Source organism: Ornithorhynchus anatinus, chromosome 11, assembly GCF_004115215.2.
Source record: "Ornithorhynchus anatinus isolate Pmale09 chromosome 11, mOrnAna1.pri.v4, whole genome shotgun sequence".
In the NCBI taxonomy this organism is placed as follows: Eukaryota; Metazoa; Chordata; class Mammalia; order Monotremata; family Ornithorhynchidae; genus Ornithorhynchus; species Ornithorhynchus anatinus.
Genome location: NC_041738.1, coordinates 36,150,876 through 36,176,054, shown reverse-complemented (window position 1 = coordinate 36,176,054; position 25,179 = coordinate 36,150,876). Strand labels below are relative to the sequence as shown.

Below are 25,179 nucleotides of genomic sequence, written 5' to 3'. Positions count from 1 at the left end.
CCTGAGTTCTAATCCTGTTTCTCCAATTGCTTGCTGTGTGACCTTGGCCAAGTCACTTAACTTCTCTGTGCCTCCAGTTCCTCAACTGCAAGGTGGAGATAAAAATACCTGTTTTCCCTCCTACTTAAGTGTGGGACTCTGTCCAGCCTGATCAACTTGTATTTACCTCAGTGCACAGAACAGTGCTTGACACAGAGTAAGTGATTGACAAATTCAGTAATAATAATAATTATTTGCTTGGAATTCATGAGGTGAAAAGCCATGCCAAGCCAAGGGAGTTGGGGAGGGGTTGTTTCAGGGAATTCTTATGAGATTTTGTGAGCTCTGTGTGGCTCTCTTCTGGTAATGCCAGTAAGGAGGTGAACATCCACTCCCAGGGATCTCTTAGGTCCTCGTTTGTCTGGAGCTGGGAGCCCAGGGAATGGGTAGGACAGATGTTGGATCCAGGAGTGTGAGACCTGCCCTGACTAGGCCTAGAGAAGTCAGGACGGGAGAGGAGACGGTGAAATTGAGGACCACGGAGTGGAGAGGGAAACTCTTTCCTCCAAGGCAAAATGTTCCCGTGACTTTGGGGAGCTCTGACATCCTCCCCAAAACACACACATCCCCCATCCTCTCCCACAGTGGCTGCCCAAGCTGAAGACCCCGGAGTGGCGGCCCGGGCCCTTGCCTGTGTGGCCGACATGCTGGGCTGCCTGGCCCAGGGAAAGGGGGGTCTGCGGAGCGGTCCGGCAGCCAATCAGGAGTGGGGCTTGGCCTTCCATCGCCTGGAGAGCGGGGATGTGGCTGGAGGCGTGCGGGAACTTGCCCGGGAGAGGGACAAGTGGCTGAACAGGTGAGTCTGGGGCCCACGGAGGCAGGGGCAACCACTGAAATCCACCTGGGGGTGGGGAGTAGATGAGGGAGGCCAGGGGGAGTTGAACTCTCAGGGGTTAGGTCTTGAACCTTGGGCTTTCTCGACCCCTTTCTTTCTCCCCTCCCCAACAAGGCCCGAGGCAGTATTTTCTTGGGAATCGGGACCGTGGGCCAGGGTTGACTGTAATTAAATCCAAATAGCCTTTGTGTAAAGCATTAGTCTTTTGGGGCTTGGGAAGCAGTGTGGCCTAATGGGAGAGCATGGGCCTGGGAATCAGAAGGACCTGGGTTTTAATCCTGGCTCTGTCCCTGGTCTGCTGTGTGACTTTGGGCCAGTCACTTCACTTCAGTTACCTCATCTGTAAAATGGGGATTAAGACAATGAGCCCAATGTGGGATTGGACTGTGTCCAACCTGGTTAGCTTGTATCTACCCCAGGGCTTACTACACTACAATAAGCAGATAGTTATGTGCTTAACAAATACCATAATAAATAAATAAATGGAATACCCCTACCCCAGTCAACAGTCCAGCCCAGCTTTCCCACAGCCTGTGTTGAGCCGATCACCTGTAAATAAGTCTGGGACCCTGGCCTGCCTAGCTGTCCTCAATCAGAGGGTGTTTGCATTAGACCAGTCTCGGTTCTTTGGTTGGCTACCGTTTGGTTCTGGCTGCAGTGGAGCCACCTCCGGCTTGGGGGTCAGGAGGAGGAGAAGGATGGTCTGAGTGTCACCTCTGAGAATCTCTTTGGGTCCCTCCTGTAAATGGGCAGAATCTTCCTGACCCTCCCTCCCTATCAGGGCTGGTGTCGGGACCTGAGAGATAATGTCTGAGGTAACACTTGGAACTCTTCAGGGGAAAAAAGCACCTTAAATCCAAGAAATAATAAGAAAATGTAAGAATGCGGAATAAGCCATAGGACTTTGCAGTTGGAAACCCAATAACCCTGCCTTCCCCATCCTCACCCAACCTACCCTGAGAGGAAGGAGGAGGTGCAAATCTGCAGGATCTGGGGGTTGGGGGCAATAGAGCTTCTTCAAAACTTCCGCTGCGGGCCCCCTTCCTTTCTCACCGTGCTCACCCGCTTGTCCCCCAGGCCGGACCTGCTGGTGAGAGCTGCCCGGCACTATGAGGGAGCTGAGCAGATCCTGATCCGCCAAGCCGTGATGTCTTCCTGTCGCTTCGTGGCCACGAACCCGGTGGAGCCCCCGCCCCTAGGGCACTGGGTCCTGGTAGAGTGCCCAGCCCGAGTGGACCTCTCCGGTGAGAAATGTCCCCGGACGCATGGGTGGGTCCGGGGACGTCGCCTCGGGCTCCTCCCTCCCCTGGAAAGGGCAAGTCCGTCCCCCAGGCCGGAGGTGTGACCGCAAGGAGTGGGGCTGACCACGGTGGGCTCCCGTGCAGGTGGCTGGAGCGACACCCCTCCCATCACCTATGAACACGGAGGTGCCGTGGTGGACCTGGCCATCCTGGTGGATGGGCGTCGGCCCATCGGGGCCCGGGCACGCCGGATCGCCCAGCCGGAGCTGCGGCTGACGGCGGGAAGCCGGCAGGACGAGGTGGTCACCAAGTTGGTGTGCAGGAGCCTGGAGGACCTGCGGGATCACTGCCAGCCCCATGCTCCAGGTGAGTCTGTCCGGGCCCTTCTGGCGGTGAGTGCGGGACCCTCACCGCAAGAGGAGGCCTTGGGCTGATGGGACAGGCTCCCCTGCCAGACTCTTCCTTCTCTGCTCTGTTTCCCCCCGATATATTAATCCAACCAGCCTCATTTGGCAAGAGGAGAGGGGCAAGGTGGGGGTGGGACAGAGGGAGGAAGAGCACGGCAAGGGAAAGGGAGACACTCCATTCAAGTGGCTGGTCGGCGGGAGGGCTCGGTGACTCCGCTGTTTCGCTGCCATTTCGCCCGTTGCCTGTCGAGGGTGAGAAGGGCTGACTGGGTTCGTCGGCTTTCTCTTTCTTCCACTCCAGGGGCCCTGCTGAAAGCAGCTTTCATCTGTGCCCAAATCGTGCACCTCCCCTCAACGACGCCCTTGCCGGATCAGCTCCTCCATGGCTTTGGAGGTGGCTTTGAACTACACACCTGGTCTGACCTGCCTCATGGTTCAGGTCTCGGTAAGAGACCCCCGCCCCCGACCTGGGGCTGACCCCAGAGGGCAAAGCCAAGGATTTCTCTTCTCCTGTTCAGTGCCCTACCCTCCAACACCCCCAGCCTCATCCTCTGCCCACTCTCATGACTTCCTACCCCATCCCACCCCAACCCACTGTCCATTTCTTTTCCTTGCCTCTTCCTCCTTCCTAGTCTCCTGTCCTCTGCCTGCCTCTCACCACCACCCAAACGCAGACCCCATTGGAGACCAGGCCAAGAAACCAGTGGGGAAAACCTGGAGGTACCCGGTGCCCTCTGGTAAAAGCAGGTCCCGGGGCATCCAATCTGCCCAAGATTTTTGCCCTGCTGTTACTCAGGCGGTCATCCCCCGCAGGCACAAGCAGCATCTTGGCAGGGGCTGTGCTGGCCGCGTTGCTAAGGGCAGCTGGCAGAGCAGTGGGCACTGAAGCCCTGATCCACGCAGTGCTGCATCTGGAGCAAGTGCTCACCACAGGTAAGGGGCAGGAGCGGGACTGCCTTTGGGGTCAGGGAAGGGAGTCTCTCTGTGTCTCCACACCTGAGCTTGACCCTCCACAAGGCCCAGAAAGTGGCTTTCCTGAAGGGCAAAGCGGCAGCTAGATAGGCTACTGGGTAATGTGTGTGTGACTACCGAAACTAGACCCACTGAGGTGGCTGTTTTCAACTGGAAAAATCTCATTATTGCCCCCGCCTGGTGTCACTCCTTATTTTTCTTGTCTGTTCCGTCTCGTGCTTCCTTGATCGTTGGTTCAGAATCCCTTGATCGGAAGCGTCGAGTATGGCAGGGCAACAGGGGGACACAGAGAGCCTGGGCAAAGTAGAGAGGGGTTGTCCTGCTCTAGATCGGGACACCTGGGTTCCAGACCCAGCATTGGCTAATCCCCTCAGGAAAGACATTTCCCATCTCTAGACGTCCCCGGGCCCTGTCGGCTGGGGCATCGTCCCAAGGCTCGAAATGCCATCCTTCCCAGAGCGGGCTCAGCCCTGCCAGGGAAGAGACCTTTTCAGGGTGAGTTTGGGGAGCGGGAGAATGGGCAAAGCTGGATCAGTGATAAAGCTTGGCAATTGCAGGTGGGGGCTGGCAAGACCAGGTGGGCGGCCTGGTGCCGGGCATCAAGATTGGGCGCTCACGGGCCCAGCTGCCGCTGAAGGTGGAGGTGGAGGAGATCAAGGTGCCCACCGGCTTCATCCAGACGCTCAACGACCACCTGCTTCTGGTCTATACGGGCAAGACCCGGCTGGCTCGCAACCTCCTGCAGGTGAGCGGCCTCCCTTCCCCCTCCGGGGCAAGGGAGGGCCACCCAAGCCTTGTCCTAGCCCCATCGATCACATAACTGAGACCGTGCTTCTCCGGCCTTTTCCCCTTGCCGACGATTTCCTCCCCGGTGAAGAGTCTCTTCTCTGGGCGGGACTGAGGTCTTGTTCTCTCCTTCACTACAGGATGTGCTCAGAAACTGGTATGCCCGTCTGCCCACTGTGGTGCAGAATGCCCACGCCCTGGTGAGCAATGCTGAGGACTGTGCCTGCGCCTTTCGCCAAGGTAAGCTTGGTAGGGGATGAACGGGAAGTGTCCTCAGGAATAATATCACCCAGAGTTGGGACGGGCATTGTGCTGAAGGCATGTGTTGAGGGCCTGGGGTCAGATCAGGAGACATCCCCGCCGGGGTACCCGGCAACTGAGGCAACCGTAGGTCAGCGGTAGGTGAGGATGGGCGAGGGTGCGGAGCCAAGTTGTAGAACCAAGTTGTAGAATGCAGCTCTGGCATCTCTCTGCCCCTGATGTCTCAGAAAGAGCCATCGGAGAAAGCCGGGGCCAATGGAGATGAACTTCCGGCTGGGCCTTGCCTCATCTTGCCTCCCTTCCCTCCGCCTCAGGAAACTGCGCAGAGTAGTGCAGCTGCTGGTCTCGTGGGATGGCTCAGCAGCGATTTTGCGATGCACGGTGGGCTGCTTGGCTGGGGGAGCCTGTGCTGAGCAGCGAGCCGCCCACCTCCACCTCTCCCCCTCCTCGCAGGTAGCCTGCCTCTTCTGGGTGAGTGTCTGAACCGCTACTGGGAGCAGAAGAAGCTCATGGCCCCCGGCTGTGAGCCGCTGGCCGTTCGGCGCATGATGGATGTCCTGAGGCCCCACGTCTTCGGGCAGAGCCTGGCCGGGGCTGGGGGCGGAGGCTTTCTCTACATCCTGACCAAAGCGCCACGGCAGAGAGAGACCCTGGAGCGACTGCTGGCCGAGACAGAGGTACAGGTGGACTTTGGCTCCTTGTGGGCCTTTTGGGGGCTGGTTGGTTTGAGAAGAATTTACATTCACTTCCTTTCCCTGGAGTCCCTTTCCCCTTCTTCACTGGCTCTTTCCCGGGACAGGAGAACAGATACCGGGTCGGGAAGTGTAACGCTCCTCCCCGGCACCAAGGGCGGAAATACCGGGTCGGGAAGTGTAACGCTCCTCCCCGGCACCAAGGGCAGACACCCAACGGACTCGCGCTGCCCAGTTCACGCCCGCCTCCTGGAGCTGACGTCGGATGCCCTCTCTGACCCGGAATCTCTTCTTCCTTTGTAGGGTTTGGGAAATTACAGCATTCACCTGGTGGAGGTGGACACTCGGGGCTTGTGCATTCAGCTGCCGGAGAGCGAGCTGTCCCGGGCCTCAACCTGATGGCCTCCTGGGCCCTCCTCCGGCCGGGTCCGGTCCAAGACACAGCAAGGGACGAGCCAGCGCGTCTTCAGAGGGGCTGGGCTCAGACACATCGAGCATTCCAAAGACATTCACCGACCACTTCCCATCTCTGCACTCCAGGCCACGAGACAAGAGGCTGCCCTCCCGGAGGGAGGGGAAGCACCCCGAGGGCCCAAGGGTTGGCCCACGTTTGAGAACTGTGTCCTTAAACCCTGAAGCCAACCGTATTGGAGTAGCCGGAGTTAGATGGCCACCACCCTCTTTCTCTCTAGTTGGCTTTCCGAGGGGTCCCGAGGGCAAGGCTCAGGGAGGAGGTTGGCCACCTACTAGGGTACCAGGGCCTTCTAACGGAGGAGTTGCTCTGCCATGCCCTAGCCCTGACCCCTCTGTCCTTCACTTGCAGGCCCAGGACAGTCAGCGTCACCCTCGAGACACCCCAAACCGGTTGTAAATCCCAGCTCCCCGCAACAGCTCGGAGTTTCTCAGTTGTCAGGGAACTGCCTACGAGCCCAGTTTTCCTAGGCCAGTTGAGGGATCTGATTAGTCCCTACAAACCACTGTGGGAGAGAATGGCTGCGGATTTGGGTAAATCCTTGACTAGTTCCTAATCTCGGCTGGGAAAGAATTTTCCTTCCAAGACATCTCCCTTCTGCCCCGCGACCGCCACCCCATTTCCAAAAGTCGTCTGGTGCCTGAGAAACTGATTTATTGTGAGAAAGCCGGGATTTCCTTGGGGTTTAGCAGCACAAGGCCCAATTTACCTCAGCACCTCACGTCCATTTACTCTTTTATAAAGCAACTACCTTTTCTCCACGGAAAGGTGGTTTACAAAACCCTGCTTTTAAAATGTTCCCCCCAGTTGCAGTTGACTTGGCCACTTTGCCTTGGTGCTGAATCGAATATACTGTTACAGACTCTCACGGTCGGCTAGGCCCCGCTTCGGGTAACGTGACGGACACCAGGCCTCCCCGACCTACTCGTGGCTTTTTCTGCTGACTCTTCTCGCCATTCACAGCAGACAGGGAGTACTCTTTCCAGTGTCCTCCCTCTCCCATATTGGTGGAACGGCAACAAGAAGCTCGTGGCCAAGGGCTCCTGCAGAACTGGCACCTTTTAGGAAAATGGTCCCGTTCTCTGGCTTGGACAAGGAAGAACTGATGACCACTCGGCACTGAGTCACTGAAGATCCTCTAGACTGTAAGCTCGGCACGGGCGGGGACTTCTTCTGTTAACACTTACTACAGTGCTCTCCGTTGACTGATTGATAAGCCAGAGAGCTGGTCGGCAGCTTCCGACTCCAGCTGACGGCAGAATCTGTGCTAAAATCCTCGAGGGTTTTAGAAGGGACAGCTGCCAGACACTGCCGCTCTCCCCATCTTTCTCAGGGCTGTGATTTCTTCCAAATAAAATCCAATTCCTTTTAGAAGTTGGGCCACTTGAAGCTCTTTTTCTTTGTCCACTGGATGGTATCCCGGGATGCAGGGAAGTTACTGCTCCAGTGTTGTTCCTGGGGGGGGGGGGGGGGGGCAGAAGTAGACGCTTTGACCCGGTAGCCATTTCAGCCCCTTCGGGACAGAGCATCAGCAGCCGCTTCGCGGATGATTCCCGAAGTCTCTCCCACCAGTCTCGCCTCCACCTCGAGTTGGATTCTTGCTGGCAACTCAAACTCAACGTGTCTAAAACTGAACTTCTCATGTTCCCTCCTAAACCTTCCCCTTCTCCTAACGTTTCCATCTGTTGACACCACCACCGACCTCCCCGTCCCAAAAACCCAGTCATGTCGTCATTCTCACCTCCTCCTTGTTTTTCAGTTCTCATATTGAACCAATCAACTGCCCGACCCTGCCAATTCTTTCTCTACAACTGTCCTGGATCCGCCCCTTCCTCCCCACATAAAAAGCCCCCCTCCTTGGTTCAAGTTCTCGATGTATCACAGACTGTCGTATCTGCCTCCTAAGCACTGGGGCAGGTACGAGCTAATCGAGTTGGATACAAGGGGCTCACAATATTAATCTCCATTTTACAGATGAGGCACAGAGATGTTGAGTGACTTGCCCAAGGTCACACAGCAGACAAGTGGCAGAGTCTGGATTAGAACCTAGGTCCTTCTGACTCCCAGGACTGTGGTCTATTAGGCCACTTGGTCTCCCAGCCTCTCTCACTATCAATCCATACTCTACTCAATAGTCCACATCATCTTCCTGACAAGTTGTTCACTACCACGGGGATCCAGTGGCCTAGGGGAATCAAGACGATAGCCCCCCACGGATGTTTGAGCTGGACTTTCAAAGCAGCGTGGCTCCGTGGAAAGAGCACGGGTTTGGGAGTCAGAGGTCATGGGTTCGAATCCCAGCTCTGCCACTTGTCAGCTGTGTGACTGTGGGCAAGTCACTTCTCCGTGCGTCAGTTCCCTCATCTGTAAAATGAGGATTAAGACTGAGCCTCACATGAGACAACCTGATTACGCTGTATCTACCCCAGCGCTTAGAACAGTGCTCCGCACATAGTAAGTGCTTAAACAAATACCAACATTATTATCATCCTTGCTTGACCCAAGGTTCTACGACTTGAGAGTTTTCAAGTTGGACTGAAAGGGCTCAGAATGGTGGCTTTCTGGTCTATGGGTTTGTTGATGCCTGCCCCCTCCCACTCCTCTTCCTCCTGCTAAGAACTCCACCCCTTTCCCACCCTGCCCTCAAAAATAAATTGGTACCTCAGCTCAGGAAACATCTCTCTACTTCAAAACTTCCCTGGGCCTCCCTCTCCCTCCACATCAAGCCCAAATCCTTTACCTTGCTTATTCCCTTCCTCAGCTCCTCCCAGATTCACCCATTACCCTACTCTCGATTCTCTCGCCTCTGATCTCTTGCTTACGCGATTCCCCTGATGCAGAACCCCATTCCTCCACCATACTGTCCTAAAAATTGAACCTCCTTCAGAAGGCCGCCTCCAGTTTATTTCCGACACGACCAGTTACCTGTAGCACTTCGATATCCATCTGAAGCATTTAGGTACACACGACTCCAATTGTACATTAAATTATTTATTGATGTTTAATTGGCCTACTACCTCTCTTATCCATGTTCTTCCTCCTGCTCCCACTCTTTGCAATCACTTTTACCTATCTGTCTTCCCCATTAGATTGTCCGCTCCTTGTGGCTAGGGAACATGTGGATGATTCTGTGGTTCTTTCTCAAACACTTGGAATTGTGCTTTCCATTCAGGAGTAGGTGCGAGGAGTAGCTCAATAAATACCACTGATTGGCTAGGGAAGTCGTGAATTTCCTCCCCACAATTCACCATGCACTCAAAAAACACATTCGGTCCGGCAGCAGTAGCCTCTGGAGGTTCTCATAAGCACAGTTTGCCCCTCTCCCCGGGCCCCAGACCTTTGTTCTTCCCCCTGCAACACTTTTGCAGCAGTCCTCATTTCTAAATCTTTAGTGTTACCACTGCCTTTTATACCCCCAACAGTGGGAGACAACTCTTTCTTTGCTTGGTTTGACTGCTCCATTTTCCCAGAGACCCGTCGCAATTTCCCAAGTACCCCAACAGCCCTCAAAACGAGGAGAAATATCTGACCTGGGGGAGATTAGTTTTTCTCTTTCTAGTAAAACTCTCCAACGAGGAACGGAAGAAGCCGCGTCATCACCCAAGAGTCAGGGCACTCTGGTCCCCAAAGCCACTTCCCGTGGCATCTGGGACGGAGGATGAATCAGGCTGAATGATGCCAATCCGGTTGTGCCAGCCATGGCTCACCCCAGGTTTCCCATCTATCAGTACCTGTTCCACAGAAGGCTGGAGTGAATCCCTTGCTAAATGCAGGGTTGTGCTATCTGAAATGATCAAGATGGAGAGGCTCCCATGCTACCATACTGTCTTGGTGACAGGTGTGAAGACCATCAGGCCTCTTCATCTAGCCAGGACAGCCTCGGCCAAGTTGGCCGGTACGGAAGCAGGCCTAGTGTATCCGGCGCCAGCTGCCCGTACAGCCAGTAAGAGGTCCCAGGAAGTCCAAGGAAGAAAGTGTTATTCTGCCCATCACAAGCGGAGCCTTTTGATGTCCTCGCTGCGGAAGTCGATGCGCAAGGCCAGCACCTGGCGCACCTCAGCCGGAGTCAAGCGCCAAGTCAGTGGGCCCGAGTTCGCCCCCCAGTAATCTAGGATTTCCGTCACCTGGGGACGGAACAATGAGGGAGAGAAGTTTTTAGGCAGCGCAGGACCCGCCCCTGCAGGATGCCGGGGAATAACCCGGGACGCCCAGGACAGGAAAGAGAGAAAGAACCATCTCTTCTTCTGAAACTAGGTCTTTCCTGGTTGGGCACATGAGCTGCTGTTGCTCTCACCCCAACTCTCAGGGCTCCACTCACCCTTTCCAAGTTGAGAATCGTTGCCATCTGGGAAAGCCTGGCAAACTTATCTCGAATGGTCCAGGTCGTCACTGTGGTGAGATAGGCGACGAGGGATCTCAGCTCCTTGTCAAACTGCAAGCCGCCCAGCTGTGGGAGAAAGCGAGCCACCACGTCGCCTCCTTCTAGAGACCCGAGGGGATTTTGAAAGGAGTGGCAGGGGGGAGTCCTTCCCCAACATCCGGATCTGGGAACCCCTTGGGGGTGGACCCGCCTCGGCCGCCCCGCACAAGCTCAGGTAAGACTGAGTGAATGGTTTGGTTTGGGCTTGAGTTAGATTTCTCCCTCTCTCCCCCTGCCTCCCTCCCCACAGACAGGGTCAAGACCACGGTTCCTGAATTCATGGTGAGGTCTTACCCTGCTGAAGGTGGATTTCAGCACCACCTTCTCCAACTCGATGGCGATGAGGCTGGTCATGAGGCCAGTGAGGCTGTCGTAGATGACAGGTGACAGCCCCGCCTAGACAGAGAACAGATGCTGCATTCATTTAACACCAACTAAAGCCATGGTAATAATAATAATAATAATAATAATGATAATAATAAATTGTGGTATTTGTTAAAAGCTTACTATGTGTCAAGCACTGTACTAAGTGCTGGGGTGGACACAATAGATGATCAGGTCCCACATGGGGCTCACAGTCTAGGAGGCAGAACAGGTATTGAATCCTCATTTTGCAAATGAGGGAACTGAGGCTCAGAGAAGTGAAGTGACTTGCTCAAGATCACACAGCCAGGATTAGAACCAAGGACCACTGCCTCTCAGTCCCGTGCTCTTTCCACTATGCCAAGCTTCTTCTCAAGGATCAAGACTAGCTAAAAGTCCTAATGGGTCATAAAAACTGGTCTTTCGGTGGGGAAAATTTCCTGGCCAAACAGAACTCCCTGCATGGGGGAGAATGGAGAAATCTTCACCCTTACGACTCAACAGCTACCATGGGGTGTGAACCTAGACGGAAACCCATAGCGGTCTACATGGACTGTAAGCTCCTCGCGGGCAGGAATCGTGTCTACCGACTCTTCTGTTATACTCTCCCAAGCGCTTAGTAGAGTGCTCTGCCCACAGTAAGTGCGCGGTAAATACGACTGTGATCGATTGATCTGTCCTCCGAGTCCAGGTAACTCACCTTGAACTCGGCCATCTGCTGCTCCAGATTCAAGATGAACTGCTGCACCCAGGGGTCATTGGCTTCATAGTCGTTGAATTCTTCCTAAAGATGGAACAAGACTCAAGGTTGGGGAGGGATTCTTCTTCCACTCAGACTCCCCCCGTAACCGGGACCATAAATCCTCAGGGAGTTAGATCCTTAGCTCCCGGCCTATTCAACAAGTCTCCTACTCAACTGCAGTGACTTGCCGCCCCTCTACTCTTCCCTTTCCCACTTATCCAGCCTAAAACTCACTTGGCCCCAGAACAATGGAAATACCATAGCAATGCCTTTGTGATACCCCTTTAAGCCGGCTGTGAAATCAGCCATCACCTTTCCTTTAAAAAAAAAAAAAAGATAAACGCCCATATCTAACCACTTAAATATCATTAAACGCCTGCCACGTTACGCATCCCAGGGCTCAAAGTGGTTTCTGGCTCAGGGAAAGAGGGTGTTACAAGTGTGGAATTATAGTAAACGGACCAGACTGAGAACGTCGGAAAGTCAAGCTCGGCCAGCAGGTTAGATCCCTGTGAGAGGAAAAGACAAGGCAACCAGAAAGTTCAACCCTCGGAGAATCAGAGAAGTGCCGGAATTCCCTTCAGAACTGTCATCTTCATTCCAGTTCCTGTGGAGCCAGATAACTTGTTAGGAAGGGGTGTGACTTTCTTGTGAGAAACAAGGCCGTGAGGTCCCTTCTAGAGGCCGAAGCGGGTGCGAAAAGACTGTCCAAGTGATGGGCTGCAGGAATCCGTGTCGCACCATGCTAAGGCCTGTGCCTGATCCAGAACAGACTTTGGGCAGAAAGGTAGGTAGGTGACATCGGGGACTCTGGCATCGGTCTTACCTCCTCGATGTTGTGGGAGACAGACAGGAAGACGTTGATCCAGGGTTTCACCTGTGGTTTGACGGCTGTGCTATTTAGCTCGCTCAGCCCTTCCTGTAGAAGAGGACGAGACAGAAACTCATCGAATGGATGAAGGGAAGAAGGTCCCCCCTGCTCACTTCCCATCCTGGGGATTCCCCAGCTGCAATTCTCACGTCAAAGCACTCCCTGGTCCAAACCCCAACTGACTTTTGAGTCGAAAATGGAGCCATGAGTCCATCTTATAGGAACCCAAGATAAAGTTCAGGTGCCAGCCGTAGGATTTTTTTTAAATGGTATTTGTTAAGTACTTACTGTGAGCTAGGCACCGTACCAAGTGGTGGGAGAGTTAACAAGGTTGGAACAGTCCATGTCCCAGAGGGGGCTCACTGCTGTAACCCCCATTTTAAGGATAAGCTAACAGGCACAGAGGAGCTAAGTAACTTGCCTAGGTCACACAGCGGACAAGCAGCACAGCTGGGATTAGAACCCAGGTCCCCCGACTTCCAAGCCTGTGGTCTTTCCACTAGGCCACGCTGCTTCCAACAATTTGGTACAACTCTTAAAAAACGGATCCAGATGGCAGTAATGCATCTATTTGCCAATTAGTCCAAGAGAAAAGTCATATAGCAAGCTGAATTATTCATTTGATTCTCATTTCATTGTGGGATTTCAGAGCTACAATACGCTTTTGGTGCTTGAAGCATTCCAGAAGTGCTGAAGAGGAGCAGAAACTGCCTTTACCCAGCTCAGAGAGGCAGATTTGTCCTCAGGTTTCCCCGTGTTTTTTCTTTCTCTCCTGGCTTGTGGTGTGTGCAGTCTCTATGGACCTTAGTTGGGAAGAGGCTAAAAAAACAGGTAACTCCTAGAAAACCGGAGGCTGTTAATATATCATCTTAAAGAACTAAAAATAAATTAGGCCATCTGGCACAGTTAAGTGGCAGTGTAAAAGCGGTCATCAGAGGGAAGAAGTCAGCTCTTCAAAAATGTAAAGCTCAGCTGAGTGAGGAAAACAGGAAACTCCCTAAAGAGTGGTATGGGGCCAACAGGAAATTAGGAATTTGAAGAGCACCATAGAAGAGAGGTCACTGCTTAGAATAAACTATTCTTCAGACCGTTTACCAGAGGTCAGAGGCTAGCTAAGGGCCACTGGGTGATCACGGGGTAAGAGTGCTCTCAGGCAGGAAAAGGAGAAAGTCGAGAGATTCGATGAATTCTTCAGGTCTGTCTTTACTGAAGAAGCCATTAGAGAAGCAGTGTGGCTCAGTGGAAAGAGCCCGGGCTTGGGAGTCAGAGGTCATGGGTTCGAATTCCGGATCTGCCACTTGACAGCTGTGTGACTGTGGGCAAGTCACTTAATTTCTCTGTGCCTCAGTTACCTCATCTGTAAAATGGGGATTAACTGTGAGCCTCACATGGGACAACCTGATTACCCGACATCTACCCCAGCGTTTAGAACAGTGCTCTGCACATAGTAAGCACTTAACGAATACCAACATTATTATTATTATTATTCTCACTCCCAAATTGTTTTGTTACCCGAAAGAGGAAAGGGTTCAAAGTGGGGTGGTCACACAGGACGTCTTTAGGACAAGATAATGTGGGACAACTGACATCAAATCGAGAGTTCTGAAGGAACCCGGTAGCTGGGGAACTCCTGGAAAGAGTGTTCAACCTCTCATTACCAACAGCCACTTTCCAGAAGGCCCGGCAGTCCCAACCTGAGCTTATCTTAGAACCACAGATGGTATCCAAGGGAGCACCTGGGCCTGGGAGGGGGCGCCTGCAGGCCCAAGAACAGCCAGGAGCTTACCTGCAGGAGGTCACGGAACTTGTTGGACACCGCAGCCAAGTCAGAGAGGCAGCTGTCAAACTTGGCTTGGGCCTGCTCCCCGCCAATCCCTTGGTTGAAAAGTTTCGTGCAGTCGCTCTAGGGGAGAAGACACATCTTTAAGACTACAGAATGCAGTCTGTGTGAATATGAACTCAAGGCTTGCAAAAAAAATAACGCAAATCAATCAATGGTATTTCCTGAGTGCTTATAAGTACACAGCATTGTTTTAAGCGCTTGGGAGAGTACAACAAAATGAGCAGATACGTTCCCTGCCCACTTCTGCTCCAGGTTATTCTGGGAGATACCGTAATTGCCTGAAAAAGGAATGTGAATGGGATCTGGGGAGCCTGGGTTCTGTTTCTGGCCAATGAAGCTTGCGCAGGTCACTTCTCCCTCTCTGGACTTCAGTTTCCCCATTTGTAAACTTCCTTGCCCTATCCTTTTACCCAGGGGTACTAAGATCATGCAAAGTCCTCTGAGTTTCTTAGAAGAAAAATGAATGTGGAAAAACCATCACATTACCATTAAATGGCTCAACAATGCCAATTCACAGGCTACTGATAGAGTGCAAATAGTTTGATCTGGATAACTCGGGCTCCTGAGAGGGAGGGGGCTGACCAATTCTGGCCCCTTATTTATTTTCTTTCCAATTCTAATGGCTTCTTGTTTTTACCCTCTCACTTGGCTGTTCTGCCATTTAAATTAAAATCCACATCGGAACATTTCCTTCAGTGGAGTAAAACCCCATAATGAGAAGAATCTGAACGAGAGAGAAACGATTTTACCTCAAGGGAGTTTAGCTTAATCCCATCATTTAAAACTATAAATTCATTTGGGAGTTGCCTCCCCAACCTCAGAACATGTCTGCTTAAGTCACTTTTATAATAAGCATGTTCAAATGTAAACTCTGCCCCTGAATCTCTTGGAATCTCTATCTTTCCCTTCCCCTCAAAGTCTCCTGGCTCCCATTCTCCCCAGCTTGTCTCACTCTGGGGCCCCAGACAAATCTATCTCCTCCCAAATCCCGAGGCCTATTTTTTAAAAAAGTTTTATTTTAATGGTATTCATTCAGTGCTTACTGTGTGCCAGGCACTATACTAAACAATAGGGTAGATACAAGCTAATCGGGGAGGACACAGTACATATCTCACGTGGGGCTCACAGATTTAATCCCCTTTGGACAGATGAGGTAACTGAGGCGCAGAGAAGTTAAGGGACTTGGCCAAGTTCACACAGCAGACATGTGGCAGAGCCAGGATTAGAATGCAGGTCCTCTGACTCCCAGGCCTGTGCTCTTTTCACTTAGGCCCTTACTGGTTCCTCCCATTTAGGGCAGCGTCATGAGTCACAAAGCTGGTCAGTCAAATCTGGGGCAGGAAATTCACCCTTATGACCACTTTCAGAGCCTTGGTCATCAATACTACCGCTACCGAATGCCCCCTTTGCAGAGGCCCAGCAAGCTCCTCCCCATCAGAGAGCGCCGTCGCCTCCAGAAATGACTTTACCGGACTCTAGTAACGCCCTTGAGCACGGACCCCGTGAAAAGAGCGTCTGTGAGAAAACGATGGATTTCCACCGTCTCATACCTCCAATGTCTTCTTCAGAGTGGTGATGTTTTCACTGCAGACCTCCACATTGTTCAAGGTTACCTGGCAATAGAAAAGCAAAAGCATGACTCCCCACGTAACGGGAGACATCTGGGAACAGTTAACCTGATTTCCGTCTGCAGAGAAACGCTCCCTCCCCCGGCACAAACTGGCTTCAAAGAATGCTCCTTGCTGCTGCTCACCTCTTTCCTGGAGCTTTCAGGAGACTAAACAGCATCAAGCACAAGCCACTGGCTTGCTGGATGATCTGGGGTGAGTCACAATATCCCTCTATCCCTCTGTTTCTCTACTGACCCCCTCCCAGACTCTTGAGAGTTGCCAATTTGAGCAAGGTCACAATATCAAAGGGGATTGAGCTCTTGCGGGTTGCCAATTTGAGCAAGGACACAATATCAAAGGGGACTGAGTACCCGGGAAACTATGTACTAGGTAAACAGTATTGTGACCTTGAGAGATATTGGAGCTTCTCCATCAAGTGCTTAGAGCTGGCTCAACAGCCTGGTACAGATGTAGCAGCTAATCTCTAGGGGAGGGAAGAAGATGGCTTCATTCTCAGCACCTCCCTTGCACAATGCAAAGCCCCAAGTGGTTTTCTAGGAGAAAGCCACAGGGCTAAACAGCTGATCGGGGCAGATGCTGCTCAAGAACATATCAGTCGGTGGAATTTATCAAGTATTTACTGTGTGCAGAGAGCACTGTGCTAAGCGTTTGGGAGAGTGCAATACAGCAGAGTTGGTTGAGACAATCCTTGCCCACAAGGAATTTACAATCTAGAGCGGGGGACCAGTTTGGGAATCTGACTGAGGGAGGCCTTGGACTGGCTCTAGCCATTTGTCCAAAGAAGTCTTCCCCTCTCCCCGTGTGCAGAGAGGCTGTGGGGCGGACAGAAGGGAGGAGGTGTCAAATCTTTGGTTTAGACTACGGGTGCTTTCCCCCCGTACCCAGCGACCCCTACTTTAGCCTGAGCCCTGCGGGACTGGTTACCTACCAGAAAGGACAGCTTGGCCTCATCGGTGCTCTCGATGCCTTTGGTGTCAAATTTGCCCTGCTGGAGGCTGCTGTGCATGATGTTCACGGCACTTGTGACCCCCCGCTGGAAGTCCTGGAAGGTGGTGGCCGGGAAGCCCATTCGTAGTTTGTTACACAAGACTTCCCTGAAGTTCGGGGAGGGCAAGTGAGGTTAGGATTGGAACTCTCTGGACAGGATCCACCCAGAGTGTCCAGGTTCAGTTACCAGATAAGTCTTCTCTTGCTCAATTCCTCCCGCTCCCGACACTGAGCCTGTTTCCCAACTGAGAAGCACCTTGGCCCAGTAGAAAGAGCACAGGCCTGACAGTCAGAAGACTTAGGTTCTAATCCTGGCTCCGTCACTTGCTTCCCGTGTGACGCTGGGAAAGTGACAAAACCTCTCTGGGCCTCTGTTTCCTCATTGTAAACTGTGGATTAAATACCCGTTCTCCCTCCTGCTTTAGACTGGGAGTCCCATGTGGGGCTCCCCATGATTATCTTGCTCAGCACTTAGTACAGTGCCTGGCACTGAGTAAGCACGGAACGAATAATAATAATTGCGATTTTTGTTAAGCGCTTACTATGTGTCAAGCACTGTACTAAGCTCTGAGGTAGAAACTAGATCATCAGGTCCCACGTGGGGCTTGTAGCCTAACCAGAAGGCAGAATCCCCATTTTGCAGATGAGAGATGTTACAGAGATCTTAAGTGACTTGCCCAAGGTCACAGAGCAGATAAATGGCAGAGCCAGGATTAGAATCCAGGTCCGTTGACTCTCGGGTCCATGCTCTTTCTACTGGGCCATACTGGTTCTTTAATAAATATCACTAATTACTATTATCATTTACGGGATACCAGTTACAAAAGAACTTTGGGCATCAGCTGGCAGGACAAACCCAGCTGCTCTGGAGAATAGACAGGACCTTGACTAAGGGGTTGGGCTCTTTGCTTTCTGCTCTACTAGCTAGGTTCTGCATGCCACAGTTGCAGCAGCTAAATCCCACCTACTCCTGCCTCTGCCCTCAGTCCTTTCCCCTACGATTGGGCACTCAGATTCCTTCCAAACCATCCTGGTCACGGGGAACTAAACACCCCATGGTAGAATGACATCTGGCTACCTTCCAGCTGTCCGTGCCAGGGGACCGAGGCTGAGAGGAAGGGGAAAGAGACTGTTTCATTTGCTTAATGGCCTTAGGTACAGACTCAACCCAAACACACTCACCAAAAACTCCAACTAAACAAAGGGGAGAGATTTGAAGGAGAAACAGAATAACAATGGGTTCTGGGCCCAGGTTTTTTTAATGGCCCTCTGCTGTCAGCATGAGACTGGGGGGGTGGGAGCGGGAAGCAGTCTGCCGCACAGACGGGCACCACGTTCGTTCAATCAAATTTATTGAGCGCTTACTGTGTGCAGAGCTCTCTCTACTACACGCTTGGAGGGGAGTCAGGTGGGACCAAGCATCGTTACCTGAAATCCGACTCTAGCTCTGTGGTGGAGTGATTGATCATAGCACACAGGCAGTCGATGCTGGAACTGGACAGGGCCCGTCCGATGCACTTCTTGATGATGTAGAACACGTCATCGACCATGCTGGAGGTCAACTGGCCCTTCTCATAAGCATCCAGGGCTACTGCCTGATGGACGAGCCGGATAGCGTGACGAAGGTAACCATCAAGTACTCCAGAAATTGGGCCACGACAGGGACGCAATGAATTGAATCGTTCCTACCTCCTTCCCCCAGCCTTCTCCCACACACGCTTACTGCTTACTGTGCTGCTCACTTTGGGCATTCTCCCTTTCTCTTGTTAATTTGATATGATAAGAAATCAGCCTTGTTCTTAAATAGGGGCCAGGGGACTGAGGGTCCTTATTCAAATGGAATTTTCCTGCCTCTAAGGACAAACCAACCAAATAACCAGTTTAGGTGAAGGGAACTTCAGGGACAATTCCAATCAGTCAGACTGCAAACATTCTCCCACAGATGGGAGAGGAAACAGGAAACTCCCGGCCCCTTTTTTTGCCAGAGTGGCCGAAGTAGAAAACCCTTTCTTAAGGCTCTTTGCTGTCCATCCTACCTTGTTGACTGTCTCTCGCATGAAGTACTCCTCCATGGTGATGTAATAGCCGATCAGCTCCTGCATGGTGCAGCTCAGAAGGCAGTTGTTGAGGAGTTTATCCAGACACTTCTGATGCTCTGCGGGGACAGACCCAAGGCTCTGAGAGGGAGGAAAACAACCCTGGCAACGTCCTGCCTCAGCAAGAGCAGTCGATTTTGCAGTCTGTAGTTGCCCCAGAGATACAGGCAACTGTTTGAGGCCATGTGTGGGCGGGCAAAAGCTCCAAATCACCAAGGACCGGGTGAACGCTGCTGGAGATGGAGGATAGGATTCTGAGCAGTCCACTGGACTGGAAGTTCCTTGTGAGCAGGAAATGTTTCTAACAAATCTGTTGTATTATTCTTTCCCAAGTGCTTAGTTACAGTGAAACAGCTTGGCTTAGTGGAAAGAGCCCGGGCTTGGGAGTCAGAGGTCGTGGGTACTAATCCCGGCTCTGCCACTTATCAGCTGTGTGACTCTGGGCAAGTCACTTCACTTCTCTGTGCCACAGTTCCCACATCTGTAAAATGGGGATGAAGACTGTGAGTCCCATGTGGAACAACCTGATGACCTTGTATCTACCCCAGCGCTTAGAACTTAGTAAGCACTTAAATACCATCATCATCAGTGCTGCTGCGCACAGTAAGCACTCAATAAATACCACTGATTGATAGAAAGGAAACCTTTGTCCTCTGGGGTCAGGGAACACTCCCTAGAACTGCTCAACAGCCACGCTTTTTTCAGAATCCCTTTCAAATCAATCAGCCAATCAATCATTGGGGTTTACTGGGTGCTTAATGTGTGCAGAGCACCGCCTGGGCAGTTGGCCTTCTGCTAATTCCATTAGACTGTACTCTCCCAAGCGTCAGGTACCTAGTAAGCGCTCAATAAATATAACTGATCAACCGAATGTTAATTCAACACCGTCCCGCACAACTGCGTTGACGGGAGATTTCCCACCCAGGATTTTGAGGATATGCTGAATAAAATAGTAGCACAAGGTGGAAAGATGAAAAATGAAGAGCTCATGGAAGAAAAAAGTCTATCACAGCTTTTTCTCTTTGTACCCGGCATGTTCTGAATCCCCTTTCAGCCTGTTTCCCAAAATAGTCACTCAGGTAGAAACTTATTGCTGGAAGGGAGATTGCAGACACTGGGGATAACCCCAGATCAAGTACAAGGAGAGAAATTCCTTCTTCTCAGGACAGATGAGAGGGGTTTGAAAAATCACTAATTTGGGGAAGATGGCTTTGACAAACTTCCAGTATAGGCGACCCGAAGTGCCCCTGATGGCTCCCAAACACCCAGAGTTTGGAAACTGGGGCATCTCTTTTTGGGCAGTAGCTTCTGAGGGACAGACACCACGCTTTGCGTTTGCTAACTCTGTGAACAATTACGATGTTGAAAACCCCGCTTCTTTAACCCCCTAGGGCACGGCCAGATGGAGCTTGGAGGCTGAAAGAGACCCCTGCTCCACAGAGGTTTGTGATCTGCTCCACGATCGGCGTACAAGGAACAGAGAGGACAGGTCCAACCAAGGGGAAGAGTCAAGTATGTGAATGTCCACAAGGGAGAGGTCCTTTCGAGCCGCTCACATGGGGAAAGAACCCTTACAAAAGGAAATGGCCCACTCCAATTTGTGAGCATGGAACATGTCTCCCTCTTTATTTTGTATTTCCCGAATGCTCAATGCAGTGCATCATACCCAGTGGGCTCTCAAATGCAGTAGGATAACCCACTGGACCCCAAATTTCCCCTCGGGGGTTTTTACTATCCACGCAGGAGACCGGAAGCCATTACGCCCTCACTGGGATGCTTCTTCTGATTGAGGTACGTTCAGGATTCTCAAGGGCAGCCCTTGCTCTTTACCCAAATGGCTCCCAGTGGAGCCAGGAGATCCGCCAGGAAGTAGGTTAGTGCCTGGAGTCACCTTACCCTGCTTCACCTCCTCGGAGGCCATGGAGTCCCCCACCTCAAAATCCGAGCTGATCCTCTTCTTGAGGAAGCGCAGGTACAGCTCGCCGCGGGCATTCATCAGCGTCACCTCGGACAGGATGGGGTCCAGCTCCCTAGGGGGTGGGAAGAGGGAGCGGTGGAGGCGGTGGATAGGGACGCGCTGGCTTCCCTCATAAGCCGTGGCAACAGGAAGCGAGCTCGGCTCCAACCCCACCCACCCCGTTAAAGGCCGCAGGACTAAAGCTCAGCCAGATGGCCATCCCCGGCAGGAGGCTCCGACAAGCCAACTGGAATTAAAGCCCGCTGTCAATGGCATTTTCCGGTTGGGGGCGTTTCACCCGAATCGCTGATTCTTCTCAAACCCCAACTGGGACAGAGTGGAACTGGGGCAAGTTTTCTTTAAAATTAGACACAGATGACTGGCTTTTATTTAAGGTACTGAAACCGAGTGTGGATCAGAAAAATGACCGTCGACCCGAAAGCCATAAATCTCCTGGCCCTGGGGCATTTGTTTCCCGGCTACACTGCAGGAAGGAAGCACGCAGAGCCTCTCTGGCATGTGGTCTTTGTTAAGGCCTCTTTGCCTCAGTTTAACCTCTCAAGACAACATAGCTGACCACACCCATTCCCTACCAATGAGGGAGGAGGGCAGGGTTAGGAGGGGATTCAGGAGTTAAGGTCTGAAACTGTTCTGGGCCCCTTGGAGACCGAAAGAACTGTTCGCGGAAGATCTCTCTGACTTCTCCCAATAGCAGTGACCTGAAATAAGGCACACTGGAAAAATAAAGGCTACGGATCTGGGGGGTAAAATGCTAACTTGTGTACTGTTGCAGGGTCAATGAAACTGATTTCAATACTGGTTCGAAGAGGGGTTACCTCGGTTCAATTTTTTCCGAGGCCGAACTTCTCATCATGCTGTTCTGAACAAGCTGGAACTGCAATCGCAAGCACAGAAGAGGGAAAATTATGTCCGACCCCAGAGAGCCGCCTCTCCTAAGGGCTTATTATTACGCTTTCCGTGGGCTAAGAACAATACCGATTAAGCACCTACTCCCCGCCCACTCTGGTATTTGCCTACCACTGCCAGGCCTTCCACGACGAAGGATTGCTCAGCTAACCTGGATTCCTTGTTCTTGTAGCCCATTATACGAGAGGTATGACATGTACTCCAAAGTTTTTTTTTTTAATGGTATTTGTCAAGCACTTACTATGTGCCAGGCACTGTACTAAACGCTGGAGTAAGTACAAGCTAATCAGGTTGGACACGGTCCATATCCCACATGGGGCTCACAGTCTCAATCTCCGTTTTAGGGATGAGGTTAGTGAAGCACAGAGAAGTGAAGTGACGTACCCAAGGTCCCACAGCAGACAAGTGGTGGAGCCAGGAATAGAAAAGGACACAAAGAGACCAGTAGGCTCAAATCCCTGGCAGTAGCGGGCTCCAGAGGCTTGGGACCTCAACAGTCACAAAGGCCCTTGTTCAGTCATCTTTGTTGTGGAAACAGAGTGTAGACGCTCCTGTTCAATTCCCGCAACCTGCCCCTTGGTATCTGGGGCCTCTCTCTTCCCTCAAACACAACCCCTTATCTTCCTACCCAAACCCTTGCCTTTCCCACCACTGCAGACAACGCCACTATCTTCCCTGACTCACAAACACCTAATCTTGGCATTATCCTCAAATCATCTCTCTCATTCCACCCACATATGAAATCTATCACCAGATCCCGTCAGTCCCACCTTCACAACCTTGCCAAAACCTACCCTCACTCTCCATCCAAACTGCTACTACTCTGATCCGTGCACTTATCCTCTCCCGCCGTGACTACGGCATCAGCCTCCTAGCTGACCTCCCGGCCTCCTGTCTCTTCCCGCTCCAGTTCATATTTCACTCTCCTGCCTTAGGTCATTTTTCTAAAAAAAAAATTCAGTCCACATCTCCCCACTCCTCAAGAACATCCAGTGGTTGCCCATTTCACCTCCGCATCCAACAGAAACTCCTTACTTTAAAACACTGTTTAAAATACTATTTCAGCTCGGTCCTTCCTACCCTACCTTGCTGCTACAACCCAGTCTGCATGCCTCTGCTCCACCAATCTGCTCACTTTGCCTATATCTTGTCTATCTCGCCACCAACCCCTTGCCCGCATCCTTCCTCTGGCCTGGAACTCCCTCCCCCTTCATATCTGATGGACCACCACCCTTCCCACCTTCAAAGTGTTATTAATGTCATATTTCCTCCAAGAGGTTTTCCCTAAATCCTCAATTCCCCTACTCCCCCTCCCTCCTGTCTCCTATGCAGTTGGATCTGTACAGGATAAGCACATGATATTCATCTCACCCTCCACCCTATAGCCCTTATGTACATAACCATATTTTATTTTAATGTCTCCCAGTCTAGATTGTAAGCTCCTGGTGGGCAGGGGATATCTACCTTCTCTGTTGTATTATACTCGCCCTAAATCTGAGTGCTCTGCACATAGTAAGCGCTCAATAAATACCACTCTTTGATCGAAACAAGAGAAAAGGTTCTGAAGGGGCCAGGAGGGCTGTCACCGGAGAAGCGTGTGATCCCCAGAGATCAAACTCTAGCCAACCTATTCTGCCTTCTCTCAAAGACTCCAGGAAAAAAGAATGGTTGGGAAGAGGGGACAGCAGACACCTCCTGCCAGTGAGCTAAAAGCATAAGGAAGCAAACAAAGGACAGCAACTGGTGGGCAACTTCAGATGGTTCTCAGTTCCAACCAAAATATAACATCCAAACTAGCAAACTCTAGTACATGGTCCTTATAGGGGTCCCAAAATGATCTTCTACTTCCTTTCCTATAAAGACTCATTTGGAAGGCAGTGTTCTTTCAAAGGCTGACCCCTTCCCAAGAATCGTGCACAGTGACGGCTCTCTCCCCCCTTGTCCGCCAACCCTCTCCCAGCCTACCCAGTGCTAGGTTCTCCCAGTACAGAGAAGCAGCATGGCTTAGTGAGTAGACCATGGGCCTGGGAGTCAGAAGGACTTGGGTTCTAATCCCAGCTCCTCCACCTGTCTGCTGTGTGACCTTGGCTAAGTTACTTAACTTCTCTGGGCCTCAGTTGCCTCATCTGTAAAATGGGGGTTGAGAGCGTGAGCCCCATGTGGGATAGGGACTGTGTTCAACCTGATTAACTTGTACCTACCCGGTGCTTAGAACAGTGCTTGGCATATAGTAACGAGTACCATAATAATAATACAGATTCCTCTGCCTAGCCAGGGCTTGCTTTCCCATCCGCCTGCTCAGAACGCTTCCACTCTCACCTGCCGGTGGTAGTCTCTTTGTTTGATGAACTCCTCCACCACTTTGTCCACTTGCCGGTCACATTCTACCTGCAGGTGTTTGATTAGGGTGTAGAGCCGCCCTGGCCCATAATAGGTCTCCACTATTGGTTGATGGGTCTCCACGATGCGGGCGATCCCTGTAGGTAGGGGGAGACGGAGAAAGAGAATTGAGCCTAAATTCCACCCCTCAAACTATTGTCTCTGTGTCTCTCCCTCTCCATCCGATTTGAGATGGACCCTAACGGCAGTCGCATCCGGCTCCCGATCTCTCACTTCTGTGATTTACATCTTGATGTAATCACCCGAGATGCTTCACTGTCAATCTCAGTTCATCCTCAGTTGCTCAGTATTTATTGTTACAACGTTGTTTGTTCTCTCTCCAGAAATGCCCTTGGAGATCAGCCCCTTGCCTCTGAGTACTTTATCCCAAGATTAAAGAGCTTGGTTACAGAATGGGCAACAAATAAAACCCCTGGAAGTTCAAGCTGCAGGGTGCCAGCACAAAGAATTCATCAGCAACAACAGCCACCTTACTAATGGGGAAATAAAGGTTAATGTGTTCTCCATCAAACAAACACACCAAAAAAAACCACCCCCCCAACACCCGCACGCACTTTCTCTCTCTTCCTTTTCTCTCTCTCTCTCTCTTTTCTCCCCCTACCCCCCAACTCGGAGCCTAAAAAGGGGCAATTTCATCTGGCCATGATGAGGCTGGAGATAAGATTTTCACAGAATACAGATGGCTGGGAGGTTGCCTTCAGTTTCCGAGGAATAGCAGAGAAGGAAAATTACCTTCAAAAAGGAGTGTTAGGGTGTCTGCAAAGATGACTGCCGCCCTGCGGTCACTCATGTCTGTCCCCAGCACCAAGAGGAGGTTTTCCTCAGCTTTGTTTGCCACCTAGAATTAAAGCAGAAGTTGGTACACATTACTGGAGCAAACCCTACTGGATAATCCAGGATATTTCAACCTGGAATATTCCTCCTGGCCCACAGAGTTTCTTAATTCACCTTTCTGTTCCCATACAACCAGTTCCCCAGGATCCAAGAGAGCTCAGAGTCCTCTAGACTAGGTTTTAGATGACTTGAAGCTCCTGTCGAGACAGAGGACTTTAGCCCTTGATCGTCAGGGCTACTGCTCTTAAATTAAAATGAATAAGTGTACGTGCTCATATACTGCAAACCCTCAACCTCAGTCGAAGGAATGTACCTCAGCCCTAGCAATCTTCCCGTAGTCAGCCTCTACAATTCCAAATGCGATCGAATGATAATAATAGTGGTATTTGTTAAGCGCGTACTA

The 25,179-nt window shown here is 51.6% G+C and overlaps 2 protein-coding genes across 2 annotated transcripts in view; one reads left to right on the top strand and one right to left on the bottom strand.

Moving 5' to 3' along the window:
- Positions 1-7,079, top strand: part of FCSK (fucose kinase) — a 30,802-nt gene extending 23,723 nt beyond the window's left edge. Inside the window, exons 16-24 of the mRNA XM_029074484.1 lie at positions 625-835; positions 1,952-2,118; positions 2,260-2,481; positions 2,824-2,967; positions 3,336-3,455; positions 4,052-4,239; positions 4,421-4,520; positions 4,995-5,218; positions 5,537-7,079. Coding sequence (XP_028930317.1) covers positions 625-835; positions 1,952-2,118; positions 2,260-2,481; positions 2,824-2,967; positions 3,336-3,455; positions 4,052-4,239; positions 4,421-4,520; positions 4,995-5,218; positions 5,537-5,632 — 1,472 coding nt within the window. The 3' untranslated portion in view covers positions 5,633-7,079. The remainder of the gene's footprint in view (positions 1-624; positions 836-1,951; positions 2,119-2,259; positions 2,482-2,823; positions 2,968-3,335; positions 3,456-4,051; positions 4,240-4,420; positions 4,521-4,994; positions 5,219-5,536) is intronic.
- Positions 7,080-8,680: 1,601 nt separating this feature from the next.
- The window catches only part of COG4 (component of oligomeric golgi complex 4), a 31,079-nt gene continuing 14,580 nt past the window's right edge, over positions 8,681-25,179 (bottom strand). Inside the window, exons 6-19 of the mRNA XM_001506569.6 lie at positions 24,675-24,780; positions 23,862-24,019; positions 21,452-21,510; positions 20,555-20,688; positions 18,599-18,717; positions 17,991-18,157; positions 16,504-16,669; positions 15,495-15,557; positions 13,888-14,004; positions 12,057-12,149; positions 11,189-11,272; positions 10,420-10,521; positions 10,024-10,152; positions 8,681-9,829 (exon numbers count right to left, since the gene is read on the bottom strand). Of these exons, the coding sequence (XP_001506619.2) occupies positions 9,695-9,829; positions 10,024-10,152; positions 10,420-10,521; positions 11,189-11,272; positions 12,057-12,149; positions 13,888-14,004; positions 15,495-15,557; positions 16,504-16,669; positions 17,991-18,157; positions 18,599-18,717; positions 20,555-20,688; positions 21,452-21,510; positions 23,862-24,019; positions 24,675-24,780 (1,632 nt within the window). The 3' untranslated portion in view covers positions 8,681-9,694. The remainder of the gene's footprint in view (positions 9,830-10,023; positions 10,153-10,419; positions 10,522-11,188; positions 11,273-12,056; positions 12,150-13,887; positions 14,005-15,494; positions 15,558-16,503; positions 16,670-17,990; positions 18,158-18,598; positions 18,718-20,554; positions 20,689-21,451; positions 21,511-23,861; positions 24,020-24,674; positions 24,781-25,179) is intronic.